The sequence below is a fragment of the Armigeres subalbatus genome, chromosome 1 (assembly GCF_024139115.2).
Source record: "Armigeres subalbatus isolate Guangzhou_Male chromosome 1, GZ_Asu_2, whole genome shotgun sequence".
NCBI lineage: Eukaryota > Metazoa > Arthropoda > Insecta > Diptera > Culicidae > Armigeres > Armigeres subalbatus.
Window position 1 is genome coordinate 156,759,048 of NC_085139.1, and position 16,951 is coordinate 156,775,998.

General features: G+C 43.8%; 1 protein-coding gene across 2 annotated transcripts; it reads left to right on the top strand.

The window, feature by feature from the left end:
- The first annotated feature begins 1,742 nt into the window (after window positions 1-1,742).
- On the top strand, window positions 1,743-16,395 carry LOC134205374 (NAD(P) transhydrogenase, mitochondrial-like). Of its 2 annotated transcripts, none has more exons than XM_062680581.1 (9): window positions 1,743-1,973; window positions 2,567-2,739; window positions 2,815-2,926; window positions 12,917-13,071; window positions 13,134-13,274; window positions 13,335-13,788; window positions 13,851-14,799; window positions 14,861-16,015; window positions 16,077-16,395. In XM_062680581.1, the coding sequence occupies exons 2-9, from the start codon at window positions 2,649-2,651 to the stop codon at window positions 16,215-16,217; spliced, it is 3,198 nt and encodes a 1,065-aa protein (XP_062536565.1). In that variant the 5' UTR covers window positions 1,743-1,973; window positions 2,567-2,648; the 3' UTR covers window positions 16,218-16,395. The 2 variants fall into 2 exon arrangements, with proteins under 2 accessions (XP_062536565.1, XP_062536566.1); XM_062680582.1 differs by having other exon boundaries at window positions 1,743-1,934.
- Window positions 16,396-16,951: the final 556 nt, after the last annotated feature.

Genomic DNA, 16,951 nt, shown 5'->3' on the forward strand with positions numbered 1-16,951 from the left:
TCCTCAATTTAGCTCGCCATCTTCCCTAGCAGCACAAGTTGTTGCAGAAAATTGATTGTGACCAAATCTGGTCAGTAACCTATGTGAAACATGTGTGCTGCTAGGGTTTTGACTAGAATGCCACAGCCTGGCTGGCTATCACCACCGTGGAGCCGAGAAAAAGTCGTTAAATTGTCCAACGTTGTAGCAGCGCCGTCTTCCATTCCGTGTATCGGGGAAGAAGCCACGATGGATTATACCACCTTCCTCGTTTCCACTATCATCTGTCTAGCCACGACCCACGAAGCCGGGATCAGGCCTCACCGATCTCCTCAGAAGGAACGTCTCCGTGGCCAATACCCCTCTTCTCTTCGGCCATGAAAAGCTACGTCAGATTGATTCATCGGCTCATCGCCCATGAGCCTTGCCGGCTATGCACCGGCAGAGCAGAGATCAAGCCCCGAAACGCATTCGAGCACCAACGGATCTGTGGGATCAGAACGAATGTCTTCGTGGTCAACCCTCACCTTCACCCCAAGAAATTCTTGGAATTTCTGAGAATATCCGACAAATATCGATATTTTGAGAGATTTTTTCGGCATGCAGTCTCAATTCCAGAATCAACATAATCAAGTAACATTTTTAGTTTTATAACGGTCAGTAACAGACCATGAGCCTATCATTACTCTGTGTTCCGAAGGAACTGGAAATAAGCACATCACCTAATCCATCTTTGTCTGGCTTAACCTTGTCAGTTTGTCCGGTGACCCGCATGCGTGCATTATATCTCATAGCTAGTCTCGATCAATTAAATGTCGGTTATTGGATGATGTGTAGAGTCACTGCGTTCACGATGTGATCACACATGAGATTATTTTTAACAATCCCAAGAACGCATGGACTCTCCATCTCTTCATCTACGGAATTCCGAAAGTTAACTCTACGGAATTTTATCCGCTGGTGTACATATTTTTATTTCTTCAGCCCAACTAACAAGTTTATTGACAATTTTTAACAATATTTATTAACAATATTTCTGTGTTTGACTCCAAAAGTCGTGAAGTCTGGACATGAGTTATTGATAGGTTGTTAGAAAAACTCAATCTGTAGAAAATGCTAGCCGAAATTGTCCAATCTTCGTTATATAGAAAAGAAATCATATCATCTTTACAAGTAAATGCACCGAATGTGTGATAATTAATCTTTGTTTAATGTCGTTTTTCCAGGTCTTCTGCATTCAAACGTTTCAACTGAACGGACAACCTAGCCAAGTGAATCGCACTGAGCCTTGTGCTGCACTTGAACTCAATCTGAATGCGATCGATCGAATGCATCACTGCTCTAGTGCTGTGAAGTGCTAATCATACAAATCGGGATCAGCAATATTTAAAAATACAATTATTAATATTAATCTAGGAAACTTGTTGAACGTTTGGCCATTCGAAGGCCCGCATATTGCGCCTAATATGAGATTTGACGCATGAGTCGCAATACTCATGCAGTCCGTTGGTTCTCCTTATATACTCACAGCTTAAGGGAACGCACATTTCGGCGATGCTTGGTGTCGATGGTTTCAGTTGAAAAGCGCCGGAGAGAGAATATTTCCCAACGTAGTGGTGCACGCTACACACATTTCCATCCACCCGGTTAAAACTGACCGCGACGCGGAGACTGATGATGATGCGGCTTCACTACAGCTACAAACACTCTTGCAGCAGAACGCTTGCAGCAGCGACAAGGCCGGTCTGCTTGAATCCGGCAAGCTCCCCCACATCTCAGTCGAGTACAGTGACTCCGAGGAGACACTTGCCGGTTGCATTTATTTGGCACATTGTCCACAGAGTCGCTGATAGGTTTTTGTTCTTTTTACGTCGTTCTGTTTCACTTTATGTGCGAAATTACCCTTCGGCCATAGGAACCCTTGGATTCGGTGCACTTGAATCAACTGCATCAAGGTAATCGAAGACGCCCGTTGCCTACGATACGATATCGAGGTAATTACTCACATCTTAGGGTTAATGATAACATCACATCGTCCCCCATAGAACTGCAACGAAATGAATGGAAGAATATGTGTGGAAGTGAATATGCCCATTTAAAAATATGATCGATGCAGTCGTTGGGTGTTAAAAATAGCCCGCCACTCTTGGGGGAAGGCTGTTGGTGCGTACGTGCGTTCTAATGCAGATAGGGATCGAAAACAAATAAGAGGGCACTTAATTTTCGGTTTATTTGATGATAGTAATTTTGATTATGCATGGTGACAATTTGAGCTGTTCATCTATGATACAATTCGTTTGAGGCTTGTATGGGAGAATGTGTTTACAAACCTAGGAAACGAGTTATCAATATTCCATAAAGTCAAACTCGAGACACTCGTCGAGTCGATCTTCAAATGGTCAAATGGTCAAATATTTCCAATTTAACTTATAATTGTCAATTGAATTTTGATTCTTTATATTTCATTCTGAACTAAACAAGTGTATTCCGAATCTACATTTAAATGATTTCCTTAGCCTTGACTTACAAAACCACTATCAGCAGTTCACTTATGCTGTTTTTCTGTTTTCTCTTCATGTTTGCGCAGGATTGGCACTCTGCACCTTCGATCGTTAAAACGTTTCGCTGATTGTCGCTTATTCACTGATAACATAGTAGGCTGAGAAGAGATGACGCGTGGCGTGCTACGTCTCTGCACCTATGGAGGCAATGCTGTTTTGCATATTTCCAAGCCTACGCATCCGTTGCGGCTGTTCTCAGGTAATACACATCGAGAAACGGATTGAGTTTTTTTTTGGATTACCAAGATCGGATGTAAAAGTATTTTTATTTTAGGTAGTGTGAAACTACTGCAAAAAGATGGCAAACCGGCAACAGCTGTGACTGGAATTCCGTACAAAAATATCGTTATCGGCGTTCCGAAGGAAAGATGGGTCAACGAAAGACGGTGAGTATTGAATGACTTGTTATGTAATCATAATTGTTCAAAAAAATATTACGTAAGTTTTTTAACTTGAAAGATATTTTATTTGATACTTCCCTTTTCGTACAGTAGCATTGAAAAGGGCTTTGAAAGGGTTGAATTTGGAGTTAAACATAAATAAGGCCATTACAAATATTTAATAAAAAAATATGTTCTACTGGTTTCCGAAAATTCAAGGAGAGGGGGTACTATACAATAAATATTATAATAGTAAAAATAAAAAACTTATTGGATTTGTTTAAAAATGTTATGAAAATTCTCAAAATTTTTCGGAAATTTATTGTAGCTCCTCAAATTATTATTTTTGGGCAAAAAAATCGAAGGGAGGAGGCATATTTTTTAAATATTTTTATGGGTCTAAGCACACTGGATTCTGTTTTTACACGATTTAAATTTTCTCAATTTTGCACCCGTCCTAAATGTTTAAAGCATATTAATTACCATGTGATTTTTCTATGAATTATTTAGGATTTATTGAAACATGTTTCAAAGATTTTGGAGGCAAATTGAAGTCACATTATCAAAAATACGAGAGAAAAAAAATCGTGTAAAAACAGAATCCTGTGTACTAACAGAAGTCTTTTTAGATTAACAATGTACGTTACGCCTTTGAGCAATTATACATTTAGGAGTCTTCTAATTCGAGTGCGTACGCCCTTGGGTACTTACACTTTGGTATTAACGGCTTAGAGTTTTTACTTTTAAGACATATGACATCTCATGGATACTTATACATTTACACGTTCTTTGGTACTTATGTAATATTGTATTTATGTCCATAAGCATTTGTGCTTATTAAGACGGAAACATACTTTTCTGGAATGTTTCCTTATGGGTATTTTCATCCAAGGATTTAAGATAGACTGTACACTTATCTTGAAATAAATGCCAACACAGTTACCCAAGCAACCAAAAGTTAAAAAGTAAAATGTAGGTACTTTCAAATGAACTTTTTGTTACTTGGGAATGTCTTTATGAAAATAAGAATGATAATGGCATCACTTCCCGTTTCTAAACACCTCCAATGCCTAAACAATGCAAACAATTTTTGGAATGCATTCGTTTTTGACAATTCGCTGTCGATTTTGATGATATATTTTGAGTCAAAATAGGCGTCCATGTCTCGTAGCTGATGCAACTCGTGGTTTATTCGCCTCCTACATGTACCGTCTTTCATCTGCACATGCTACGGCTGTGTTCAGCGCATTCCAAATCTCTACGTACCGGCACATCCTCTCTACGAGGTTGTCCGCGAACCCGAATTTGTACAAGAGCTTCTTAAAACTACCATGTTCAGATAACACCTGCGTAAGATGGAAGTTTATCTGACCTCTTCCCCTATTGATCCCACTAGACACTCATCTGCTATCAGTCTGTGGGTTCAACGACCCTTGACTGCGGAGTTCCAGGTGTGCTGCCAATGGAGTAGAGACTCGACTCCCTTAGCACGCCGCACCCCTAGTTTGTTTCGCTGATCGAACCAAACGACATCCTCCTCTAGGAGTATGCCAATTGGAGTTATCCCTGTGATAACGCACACTGCGTACCCGAAGATACATTGACATTGTACTCCGCTTCTTGTGACTCCATGCTGGGACACCATACTTGATAAACGACCTCCCAATCAACCTACGACCCTCTACCGCGGATCTATTAGACATCATTTTTGACAACTTCATCAAGAGTGCTGACCGTGACTTCCAGAATCACGTCATCTGCGTATCCGTATCCGATTTTTACACTAGCTGGAAGCATCGTAGCTGGAACCTGAGTAACACACGTGTTGTAGAGTTATTACAGCAACTCATATGCAACCAATTTTGGTCACATTTGAGTTGCTGCAACCAAATCAGTGTGAGTTGTGCTACTCGGGGAGCATCACGCACCATCATGTACTTTTGTATCATACACCAAGATCCTATTCTGAAAGTAACTCTTTTGAATCCTGCACAGATAGTCGAACCTTCAGTTGATGGAGATAGTCCGCTAGCGCTTGCCAGCTAACACTGTTGAATGCATTTTTCACCTGGAGCGTAATCAATGCACAGTACCTAACGCCGCGCCTATTTAACCCACGATCTATTTTCGCTACTTCGGTAACAGATCGTTGACCGACCCTTTCGGAAACCAAGCCAGGCCCTCAACCCTTTCGGTATACCGCTCTGGTATCCAAAAAACTTATGAGTTGTGTCGAGAAGACAGATAAGTCTATATGCTGAAGACTCTCTCGTGGGTTTCCCAGGCTTCGGTATTAGCATCAGCATCTGCCTTTTCCAACGATCTGGAAAATTACTTTCAGCCAATATTGCGTGTTTCAGGACAAGGTTCATGACCTCATCGGGGCCTGGTGCCTTACCCGACTTAAGATTTCTGGTAGCAGCTACCAGCTCACCATTAGTCACTAGTGGTGGTACTTTGACCGATTTATAAGGCGTATCGTCGGCCATCAAACGTCGTCTCAAAGGTTATCATTCCCAGCTCTGCATAATTCGTTGAAGCAGGCGCGTTTGCTACGCTTCATTTTGCAGTTTAGATTTCCCTTAGCGATCATGAACGTCTGTTTCCTAGAAAGTTGCAGTATTCTTTTAGCCTTTAAGCCAGTTCTAGGAAGTTCTGCAATCGTGTCGTTCCACGAGTATACTGGTTGACGTCCATCCCTTGGCATATTTTTCCTGGGCATCGTCACATGCACGTGTCAGAATAGCTGACAGGTGATCACCACTCATGTCTACCTTGTTGGTTTCCCATTGCAAGGCCTCGACGAGTAGTTCGGGATCAAACTGGGAGATTCTCCAACCTGGATCAGTCGTACCAATCCGTCATGTAGTTCTACGGTGACTATATGGTGAATTTCCTGGTGGTCGCTAGACGTATAACCTTCGTGGACCCTTGTATTACAGAACGTCACATCTATGTGTGATTCACCACTAGTTCCTCCAAACGTCGATACGCGACCTTTCGTTTTTTAGTACCACTTCTAATCTCACTAATGACTGTAACACTGTAGCAGGATATGACCTATGGCGTTGGTGAATCTGAATTATCACCTTATTTTATCACTTTATCGAAATTATTATTTTTTGCTTTTTTCGGAAAAAAATATACTCAAAGCGTAAGGGGCTTGATGAAGATAATGAAGGTTTCAATTAAATGTGAAATGAATAGAAATTGAAAACTAGCAATGGACGAGTAGTGAGAACCAGCATTGTTGAAATTGCTATTATTATATCTAACGTTCAATCAGGAACGGCTTAGATAGTGACGTGGTGATCACTGTACCAAGCCAGGCAAAATAATAGCAATTTCAACCCGCTAATATGCTGTTCGGCAAGCGTAAACAGTTGTATTGATCTGTGGCATTTTTTCTGAGATCGAGTCGCGCTAAATCTCTACGACTTATGTCCGAAATTGAAGCACTTAAACTGGCCTAAGGTTGGAGGTTTATATGCTCACCGGGTATACTGATCAACCCACTTTCAGCTTGGACTTGTCCAGGACCTAGAGCTAGAGATACTTGAATACTACGTTGTAGCTCTTCCATACTTCAACCGAATCGAGGTGTCCTGGATTCCGAAGTCTAACTGATCTCTCAGTGCGGCTATCAAGTAACCGGCTTCAGTTATTTCTTCCATGCTGCGGTACTGGACGACCTCTACTGGGCATAGGGCTCTCACTTGAACCCATCACCCCGTACCTCCTCTGCCAGCTTTTTATACGCCAAAGTATCCCGAGCAACATCCGCTTCAGAACGAGAATCATCACGCACTTCTGCATTCTATGGATCGGTCCTTTTGGCCTTCCGGACTTCAGCGTAGCACTCACCGTCTGTATTTCCTGCCGTGACCATTTGAAGGTTCTCTACGGGTACTCCCCTTCTTAGACACCGGCGCCTTTGCACGCTTTGCCGCAGCTTTTGCGCCTTTCAGCTCCTTCTTTGTTTTTTTAGGATTCACGACCTACTCCGTGCTTAGTGCTTTTCTCCCGGCGGATCTCAGTAACCTTCCTCTGCTTTCGACCGGCTTGGCACTAGCTCCCTTAAGGTAGGTTGCCATACCGACTTTACTTACCTTTGGAGACACAACCATGTATACATGGAGTTTCGCAGTCTACCATTCTGCCAGCTGCTTGTCCTCAGTAAGGACCCGAATGCTAACTCCCTCTCGAAAAGTTGGCAGATCTGTCGTTCTGCCTCCTTCAGGGCTTGAATGAATGAAGCAATGAAGATGCTTCAACACCAGATGTACTCCCGAGGAAGGTTGCTTCATGAAAGAACAGTTTCAAGGTGCTTAGTGAAAATGCTTCCTCGCTCCATATGGTACTGCTGTACGAAGCAGTTGGAGAGTGAAATCAACCACCCGCTGGTGTAGGTAATATATTAAACTCTCCTGCCTCACTTATACTGATATTTTCTGGTTTGTTGATTTTTATCACCGATAAAAATCAACAAACCAGAAAATATAAAGTTTTACGGTGACCGAAACCCCACCAGAACAAAACTTATACTGAGTTGCGCATTTCTAAATAATGGAATGAATATTTGTAATTGTATTTATTGATCTTTTTCATGACTGTTCGCAGACTAAGGCCGGAGTGGCCTGTGCAGTAAACAAACCACGCAGTCTGCGGAGGGTCCGCAAATCATCCTCCACCTGATCGATCCACCTTGCCCGCTGTGCACCTCGCCTTCTTGTTCCCATCGGATAGTTGTCGAGAACCATTTTCACCGAGCATCGTCCAGGTCTCCAATTAGCTTTGCTTTTAAGTCTGCTGTAGACGTCCTCCATCTTCTCAAAGTTACGTGCCATAATATCTATGTTGTCGGTGAAACCAAATAACTGGACGTACTTTGTAAAAATCGTACCACTCTTGTCGATCCCTGGCCTTATTACCCTCTTCAAAGCGATGTTGAATAGCAGACACGAAAAACCATCATCTTGCCGTAACCCTCTGCGCGTTTCGAAGGGACTCGAGGCTGCTCCTGAAACTCGAACTACGCACATCACCCGATTCATCGTCGCTTTGATCAACCGTGTCAGTTTATCCGGAAATCCGTGTTCGTGCATTAGCTGCCATAGCTGGTCCCGATCGATTGTATCATATGCGGCTTTGAAGTCGATGAATAGATGATGTGTGGGAACGTTATATTCGCGGCATTTCTGCAGTACTTGGCGAATGGCGAACACCTGGTCCGTGGTGGAGCGTTTGCCCATAAAACCCGCCTGGTACTGCCCCACGAACTCCCTTGCAATTAGTGCTAGTCGACGGCATAAAATTTGGGAAAAGTACCTTGTAGGCGGCTTTTAGGAATGTGATTGCGCGGTAGTTGCTACAATCCAGTTTATCGCCCTGTTTGTAGATGGGACACACGACGCCTTTCATCCACTCCTGTGGCAAAACTTCCTCCTCCCAAATATTGGTAATGACCCAGTGCAGCGCTCTAGTCAGTGCCTCACCATCGTGTTTAAATAGCTTTCCTGGTAGTTGGTCAACCCCAGGAGCTTTGTTGTTCTTCAGCCGGCAAATCTCCTCCTGGATTTCGTGGAGATCCGGAGCCGGTAAAATTATGTCCTGCGCGCGTTCTCCCAGGTCCATCACCATACCGCCATCTTCGTCTGCCACGCCGTCGCCATTCAGGTGTTCTTCGTAGTGCTGCCGCCACCTTTCGATCACCTCACGCTCGTTCGTAAGAAGGTTCCCTTTTATTTCCTTACATATATCGGGCTGTGGCACGTGGCCCTTACGTGAATGGTTTAACTATGAGAAGAACTTTCGTGTGTTATTAGCGCGGTACAGTTGCTCCGTATCTTCATGGTCTCGATTTTCCTGCTGGCGCTTTTTCCTCGAGTTTTGTCTGTTCCGCGCCCGTTTTTATTTTGCCTGGTTCGCCCTCGTGCGGTGTTGCAGCAATCTCGCCCATGCTGCATTCTTCTCTTCCACTAACTGCTCACATTCGCCGTCATACCAGTCATTTATCTTATCCGGGGGCACCGTCCCTAGTAACATTTTGGTTTTATGCTGGTTTTATAACACCCTTAAAGAGTAAATTAAAAACTTAAAATGTTATTTGGAGTGTACAGTGCAGCGGTTGCGGTGCTACCAATGGCGGATCGAATATCTCTCCAGCCATCTTCAAGAGACGCTGCACCTAGCTGCTCTTCCGTTGGGAGTGCCACTTCCAGCTGCTGCGCGTATCGTTGGGCTAGTCTACCGTCTTGTAGCCGTCCAATGTTAAGCCGCGGCATCTGACTTCGATGTGTGTTGTACACCGTCGAGAGTTTTGAGCGCAGGCATACTGCAACGAGGTAGTGTTCGAATTCAATATTCGCACTGCGGTAAGTGCGGACGCTGGTGATGTCGGAGAAGAATTTACCGTCGATTAGAACGTGGTCGATTTGGTTTTCCGTTTCTTGGTTATTTATTTATTTATTTATTAACAAACTCCATATAGTAACACAAATAATCACCTACTGATTCTCAAAGCTTATGCTACTATGCAACATCTAATACCAATGACTATCATTATCCAGAGTTACATCTAGATCTCCCAAGTCTGCAAGTGTGTTGTTGGCAGCACTAGACCGTAGCGATTGATCGAGGTTGAAACGATCGATACTGGTGTGAAATTCAGTAGGATCGTGCATTGCCGGACCCGACATCGCGAACTGTTGCAATCTCGTTGAAAAGTTTGAGTCACGTCTGACTGATGCGGAGATTGACATTAGCCCATTCAGCGTTTTCAGATTTTCGCCAAACTGACCAACACGCAGATCCATTGAGTCAACACGCAACAGAAGATCTCTCATCGTTTTCAGGATTACAGCTTCTCGGTCCATAACGCTCGGGTGGAAATTTACTCGGCAGTTCTCACAAAACCAAAGCAAACCAACATTCGCTGCCCATGCTTTGAAGTTTGTAGCATTCAGACCAACACAGCCAGGATGAAAAACCCTTCCACACGACCCACTGCACAAAACACTCCTATCAGACCGCACAAAATTCCTAGCGCACGCCTTACATGCCTCCATGATTACAAATTATCTTCTATCCAACAAAAATACACCCCAAAATGTATTTCCCTACGGCAACCAAAATAAAGTGATATCGTTTAGGCAGTATAAATCCACAAACACTTTGTGTCCAAGTGTGTACAGCGTGTTCCTAAAAACCCTCCCTTATCGTTACGCTTTGCCTTCACTCAAGCCGTCGTTGAACCAGAGCATGCACGTCGATTGAATGCTTCGGCTTTTGATACCACCGATCGCATCAAGACACACTTCTCTATCCAATTTTCAGCACCGCCGCAAATGAATCGTGTGGATGCGCACTGAATGGACCTCCACCAAAGACGTTGTCGAAACAGAGGCACGCGCGTCAACTGTAATGTTTCGGCTTTTGAGACCGCCGAACGCACCAGGACCTGCTGCTCTAATCGAAACAACAACACCGTTTCGGGCGTGTGAATGCACAGAGCAAAACAAACCGGGTGATTTAGTACTAATCGACTGAGTGACTAGATCACGGGAATGAGTGTGAAGATATAACGCCACCACGATAGCACTACTACCTTTGTTGTTTTTGGTACTTACTTCGATTTTGGAATGGATTCTGCTGGGATGAAAATAATTTTCAAATCACAATTGCACTTCGGATTAGCGTAGAAACAGCTTAGCCTTCAGTCGTGTTCCGTTTAGGAGTAATGTTTCAAGGTTTTCCAGGCACAGTTTAACCGAATGAACGTGGAAAACTTGATAAAAAATAGTCGAAAACAGGATCACCAAAAATCGTTGCGAATAGATAACAAGCGTTACGAGATTTAGGTTAGGTGATCTCCATGTGGCCTTGTGGATATTTTTGCGGGGAAGGTGATTCGGACTACCATTCCGCGGGAGGCTGTAAAGTTTATGCATCGTTGGCCGTTGTCATTCGATACGGTGTGCAGACTATCCAGTCCGATGACCGGTCTATACATTTCCTCAATTCCTAGCTGTGCGTTCATGTCGCCGATGACGATTTTGACGTCCCGCAGTGGGCATCCATCGTATGTCTGCTCCGTCTGTGCGAAGAACGCTTCTTTCTCGTCGTCGGAGGGTCGTCGTGTCAGGTCTGTTTTGTGTCCCACCTGACACCAGAACTTGCGCTTGTGCGCTGTGAGCGGCACACGGTCGTTTTGGCGGAGCCTACTTGCGGATACATGCAGCTTTTTATAGGAATTTAACAGGGCCCACTGTCAAACCCCACCACATCCTAGGCAAGCCCCCCAACTCGCAGATGGCCTTGGGAGGGATCGTCAAGCCCTTGGACATAGTCCCCGCTACCCGCAAGATGATTTTATACAAAGGCCATTTTATACAAAAGAAGGTTGATCGGTTGATCCGACTATCCGAAATAAACTTTCTTTAAAGTGCAAAACTCAATCGTAAATAGCGAAGGGAGATGATGCAGTAAATTTGAATGGATGGATTCACTAACAGAAACCAAGCTTCCACGCCAAACGCCGATGCCACCGAAACAGTCCATTTTCGCAATTAAACCTTTTTTTTCTCAGAAAATGCTGGTCCTGAGAAGAACCAATTTTCTTTCCCCAATGTGCCTAAACTAACTGACACCACAATTCGTAATAAATTTTCAGCATCGTCACTGGCGGTGCGGGATCGCAACAGTGCTTATTTTATAGTTAACCCTTTCTTCATATGAAATGCTGGTTCGTTGAGGTTGAATGATCTGCAGCAACACACCGAGCACCAAAACCAATGCGATGGATTTCCGTTGAAAATGTTACCAGCGCCTCCGTGATGCTGTGTCCGCTCCGCTGCGATCGCTTTGATGCGTGAAATCTTGTTCAAACTGAGGATTAGATCCAAACCCGCAAGTGATTGATTTTTGATGTCTGTGCAAGTGATGCATGTACGTGATTGGTTGGTTTACCTATTTCTAAACTTTTTATCAATTATCGATAATAAATAGTAAAAAATAAGTATTTTCATATAAATACAAAGAAGCGTTGACTCATCCTTGATCGAATGGTCCAAAAAAATTGAAAATCCATTGAGAAACGGCTGAGATATTAAAGTTTGAAGTCTCATATTTTTGTGACGGATTTTCGCAATCGTAAAGTGTACCCCAATATAGAAAAGACAGACGTAGTCCTACGTCAAAAGAATGGCATGGTCGTATCGCTTATCAAAGTGAATCCAGATCCAACGATGCCTACCGACTAACTGATAATCCTTCCTGTAGTTTTTGTGGAGACGCAGAGGTAAACACGGTCTTCAAATAACAAAAACCACCTGCTAATATTCCTTCCCTCTTCCTAAATGATTACAGGGACGTGGCCGGCGCCGTTCTTGATCATTTGAACATGTGAGTCACTGAAACTGAGAATGCTTGATCAATCCCAGTCTATCATTCAGTTGATTCTTTGTGCAATTTCACTGATTCAGGTCAATCACGGAGTAGGAACCATAGATATGTGTAGTATAGTCAGTAAAAGCTGGGCCCTCCTTAACAGGTGGCTTATTGGGTCTGAGCGGATCTTCAGTCTCGCCAGGAGGCCGTAGGCTATACATGACGGATGCAAACCTCAACACATCCCAGGCAAACCCCACAACTCGCAGTGGCCAGAGGGGAAATCATTCAGACCTTGGGCATAGTCCCTGCTTTTCTCAGATATATGCGAACTCGAATTCAAAGGTCTTCGCGCATTTAATTTGGACCTTTCATGATCGGAGTCAACGTCAGTGTAAACTTCATTCATATTTCACGCTGTGCTTTGGTACATTTTATCCTCAACATCCATTATACCTTACTTATTTATGTTTAACTGGATATAATCTTAAAAGATATCGTCTTCAGAAGGGAAACACGAAATCCTACAGGATCGTTCGTTTTTAGTTTTTGTTTTCTTTAAGAAAAAAAGTCAAATTGAAACAATTTCCATTTGTTTTGCAATTCTAGCGTCGCTGTAACTCCCGCCGTTACGGCCACCTTGGTCAAGAAGGGCTTCAAAGTAAACGTTGAGTCCGGGGCTGGATTCGACGCCAAGTTCCGCGATGCTGATTACGTTTCGGCTGGAGCCAATATCGTCGATAAATCGCAAGCATTCCAATCCGGTCAGTTGCCGTTTCATCTAATGATGAACACAAACTTTTTATGTTGAAGATTTCTATTCCAGATATTGTGCTGAAGGTAAGACAGCCAATGGACACCGAAATTCCAACACTGAAGGATAATTCAACCCTGATTTCATTCCTGTATCCAACGCAAAATAAGGACTTGATTGAGAAACTGTCTCAGAAGAAAGTGAATGCATTTGGTAAATCAACGTAGGAGTGTGGAAGTGGCCACCACTATAATATTCCCTCTTCAATTTCAGCGATGGATGCCATTCCACGTATTTCACGCGCACAAGTATTCGATGCCTTGTCTTCGATGGCCAACATCTCCGGTTATCGAGCGGTAATTGAGGCTGCCAACCATTTCCCACGATTCTTCACGGGTCAAATTACTGCCGCTGGCAAAGTTCCACCCGCAAAGATCCTGGTCATTGGAGGAGGTGTTGCTGGGTTAGCTGCCATTGGTCAAGCTCGAGGTATGGGTGCCATTGTGAGAGCCTTCGATACCCGTCCAGTCGTTAAAGAACAAGTCGAAAGCATGGGAGCCGAGTTCCTGACGATCACCATCGAAGAGGATGGCTCTACAGCGGGAGGCTACAGTAAAGAAATGAGCAAGGAGTTTATCGAAGCCGAAATGGATCTGTTTTCCAAGCAGTGTAAGGAAGTCGACGTAATTATTACGACCGCGCTGATTCCTGGAAAGAAAGCTCCTATGTACATAATTTTGTCCTATGAATGAGTGCCTAGTTCTTACAACAAATTTCAATTTATTTCAGTCTCATCACCGAAGAAATGGTCAAGTCAATGAAGCCCGGTAGCGTAATTGTCGATTTGGCAGCTGAAGCAGGAGGAAACGTTGCTACCACCGTTCCTGGAAAAGTGGAAACAGTTCACGATGTGGTTCACGTTGGCTTGACAGATTTCCCTAGTCGCCTACCCACGCAAAGTTCCACGCTGTATGCGAATAACATTTCAAAATTCTTGCTCTCAATGGGTGAGAAAGATCACTTCAATATTAATCTTGAGGATGAAGTCGTTCGAGGCAGTATTGTTCTTCAGAATGGAAACCTGATGTGGCCTCCACCAGTTATCTCAGTTTCCGCGAAACCACCCCCGGCGGTAGCTTCCGCAAAGTTACCCGTTAAAGCTGAAGTTCAACCACCGAACGCATTCAACGAAACGTTGAAGAGCAGCATGCTCTACTCCACGGGTTTGGGAAGTTTGCTCGGTTTGGGTGCCATTTCACCTAATCCCGCTTTCACAACTATGATGACTACCTTCGCTATGTCCGGCATAGTCGGGTATCACACCGTTTGGGGGGTGACCCCTGCACTGCATTCACCTCTGATGTCCGTGACGAATGCGATCTCCGGTATCACGGCTGTTGGTGGGCTGCTTCTGATGGATGGCGGTGTGACTCCAACGAACACGATTGAAACACTGGCTGCTAGCGCGGCCCTGATTTCTTTCATTAACATCTTCGGTGGATTCCTGGTCACCCAGCGTATGTTGGACATGTTCAAGAGGCCCACTGACCCACCGGAGCACAACTACCTTTATGGAATTCCCGGTGCACTGTTCTTGGGAGGATATGGGGTAGCTGCTTTGCAAGGAATGCCCGAAATTCATCAAATGGCCTATCTTGCATCAAGTTTGTGTTGTATTGGTGCCTTAGTTGGTTTATCTTCGCAGAAGACTTCCCGTTTGGGAAATTCACTTGGCATGGTAAAAACTTTTATATTGGTATAGTAATGGTATTTGAGCTATCACGTATCACGTTTTACAGATTGGCGTTACCGGTGGTATTGCTGCAACCCTGGGTCACATGGCGCCTAGTAATGAGGTTCTTATGCAGATGGGAGGAGTTGCTGGTATTGGCGCATTGATCGGATCCATCATTGCGAAAAGAATCCAAATTACAGATCTACCTCAGCTGGTGGCTGCTTTCCACAGTTTGGTTGGTGCAGCAGCTGTTCTGACATGTGTGGCCACTTACATGCATGACTTCCCTACTTTGGCAACTGACCCAGCTGCCAATGTTCTGAAAACTGCGTTGTTCTTGGGCACATACATCGGAGGCGTTACTTTCAGCGGATCACTTGTAGCATATGGAAAACTACAAGGCATGTTGAGCTCATCACCTCTTTTGTTGCCTGGTAGGCACATGATCAACGCCGGTTTGCTGGCCGGTAACCTGGGAGCTATGGCGATGTTCTACATGGAACCTACTATGACTGGTGGACTGGGACTTCTGGGAACCACGGCTGCGTTGTCCACGGCCATGGGCGTAACGCTAACAGCTGCCATCGGTGGTGCTGACATGCCCGTCGTCATCACCGTTCTAAACTCCTATTCCGGCTGGGCACTGTGTGCTGAAGGATTTATGTTGAACAACAATCTAATGACAATTGTAGGAGCACTGATCGGATCTTCTGGTGCTATCTTGTCTTATATTATGTGCAAAGCGATGAACCGATCTCTGGCGAACGTTATTCTGGGAGGATATGGCACATCTTCAACAGGAGGAGGTAAACCAGCCGAAATCGTGGGAACTCACACTGAAGTAAACGTGGAAGGTGTCATTGATATGATCAAAAACTCGAAAAACATCATTATCACTCCGGGATACGGTTTGTGTGTTGCAAAGGCCCAATATCCAATTGCTGAAATGGTTAATATCCTGAAGTCACAAGGCAAGAAGGTGCGCTTCGGTATCCACCCAGTTGCCGGAAGAATGCCTGGACAGTTGAACGTCTTGTTGGCTGAAGCCGGTGTGCCGTATGATGACGTTCTAGAAATGGAAGAAATCAACGAAGACTTCACGGAAACTGATCTGGTCCTGGTTATTGGTGCAAACGACACAGTAAACAGTGCTGCGGAAGATGATCCCAATTCGATCATTGCTGGAATGCCGGTCCTGCGTGTGTGGAAGGCTGATCAGGTAATAACCGAAACATGTTCTCTCTAGACGTTCAATGTACTAAAAGCATTTTGTTCCACAGGTTGTCGTGATGAAGCGTTCGCTTGGTGTTGGATATGCCGCCGTTGACAATCCAATATTCTACAAGCCAAATACGTCCATGCTGTTGGGAGACGCCAAGAAAACTTGCGATGCTCTGCTGGCCAAGATCAAGGAAGCGTAATTGTGAATGTGCGGATTTTAGCTAGATTTATGTTCGATATGTTCAAACTCTATCTTATAGGTAAATTGTGTCGACTTGAATGTGTTATCAGTGCCATTGAATGATTTTATGAAACATGGTGAATAATAGTGTAAATAAATGTGATTCTAAGGATGATAGTGATACCTGTTTGATCATATCTTTTGTTATTGATTTATTGTCAAACAATTCACCAACCGTTCAATGATTTCACGAACAAACAGCGTAGGGACGAAGTCAATGCCCGATGACGGATGTTCCATATTATTCTTCAGTTCTTGATAGCGAAGTTACCCCGAGGATTTGTAATTTTTGAGTTTTTTTGTAACGTGCACTACATATTTCAAACAATCAAAAATGTTTACTTACTTTAACCGATACGATTACTTACTACTTACTTTAACCAACACGAGTTTTTTTTCGTCGTGCTTCAACATAAATTTTGGAAGTTCTGCTGACCGGACACAAACTATAACTATAACAAACTATTCTTGAGTTCAGATATTGGAGGTCGACAAGACCAACAGAACTTGTGTGTTAGTTGAAGAAACACCATCATTACACCAGTATATACCAATCATAACATTCTCCGAATATCTACGGTACACGCAAAAAAATTTTGCGGTCGAAACTACCATTCCGAGGGTTAATTTAAGAATACGCACCGACGATTTTCAGCAGACAACAAACCCGTTTGATTTTACCATGCGCGCAGT

Excerpts from the sequence above, each read along its gene's own strand:
- LOC134205374 (XM_062680581.1), top strand. The coding sequence starts at position 2,649 with ATGACGCGTGGCGTGCTACGTCTCTGCACCTATGGAGGCAATGCTGTT. Across the intron at positions 2,740-2,814 it reads TCCGTTGCGGCTGTTCTCAG|GTAGTGTGAAACTACTGCAA; the intron begins GTAATACACATC and ends TTTTTATTTTAG. Across the intron at positions 14,800-14,860 it reads TGGGAAATTCACTTGGCATG|ATTGGCGTTACCGGTGGTAT; the intron begins GTAAAAACTTTT and ends CACGTTTTACAG.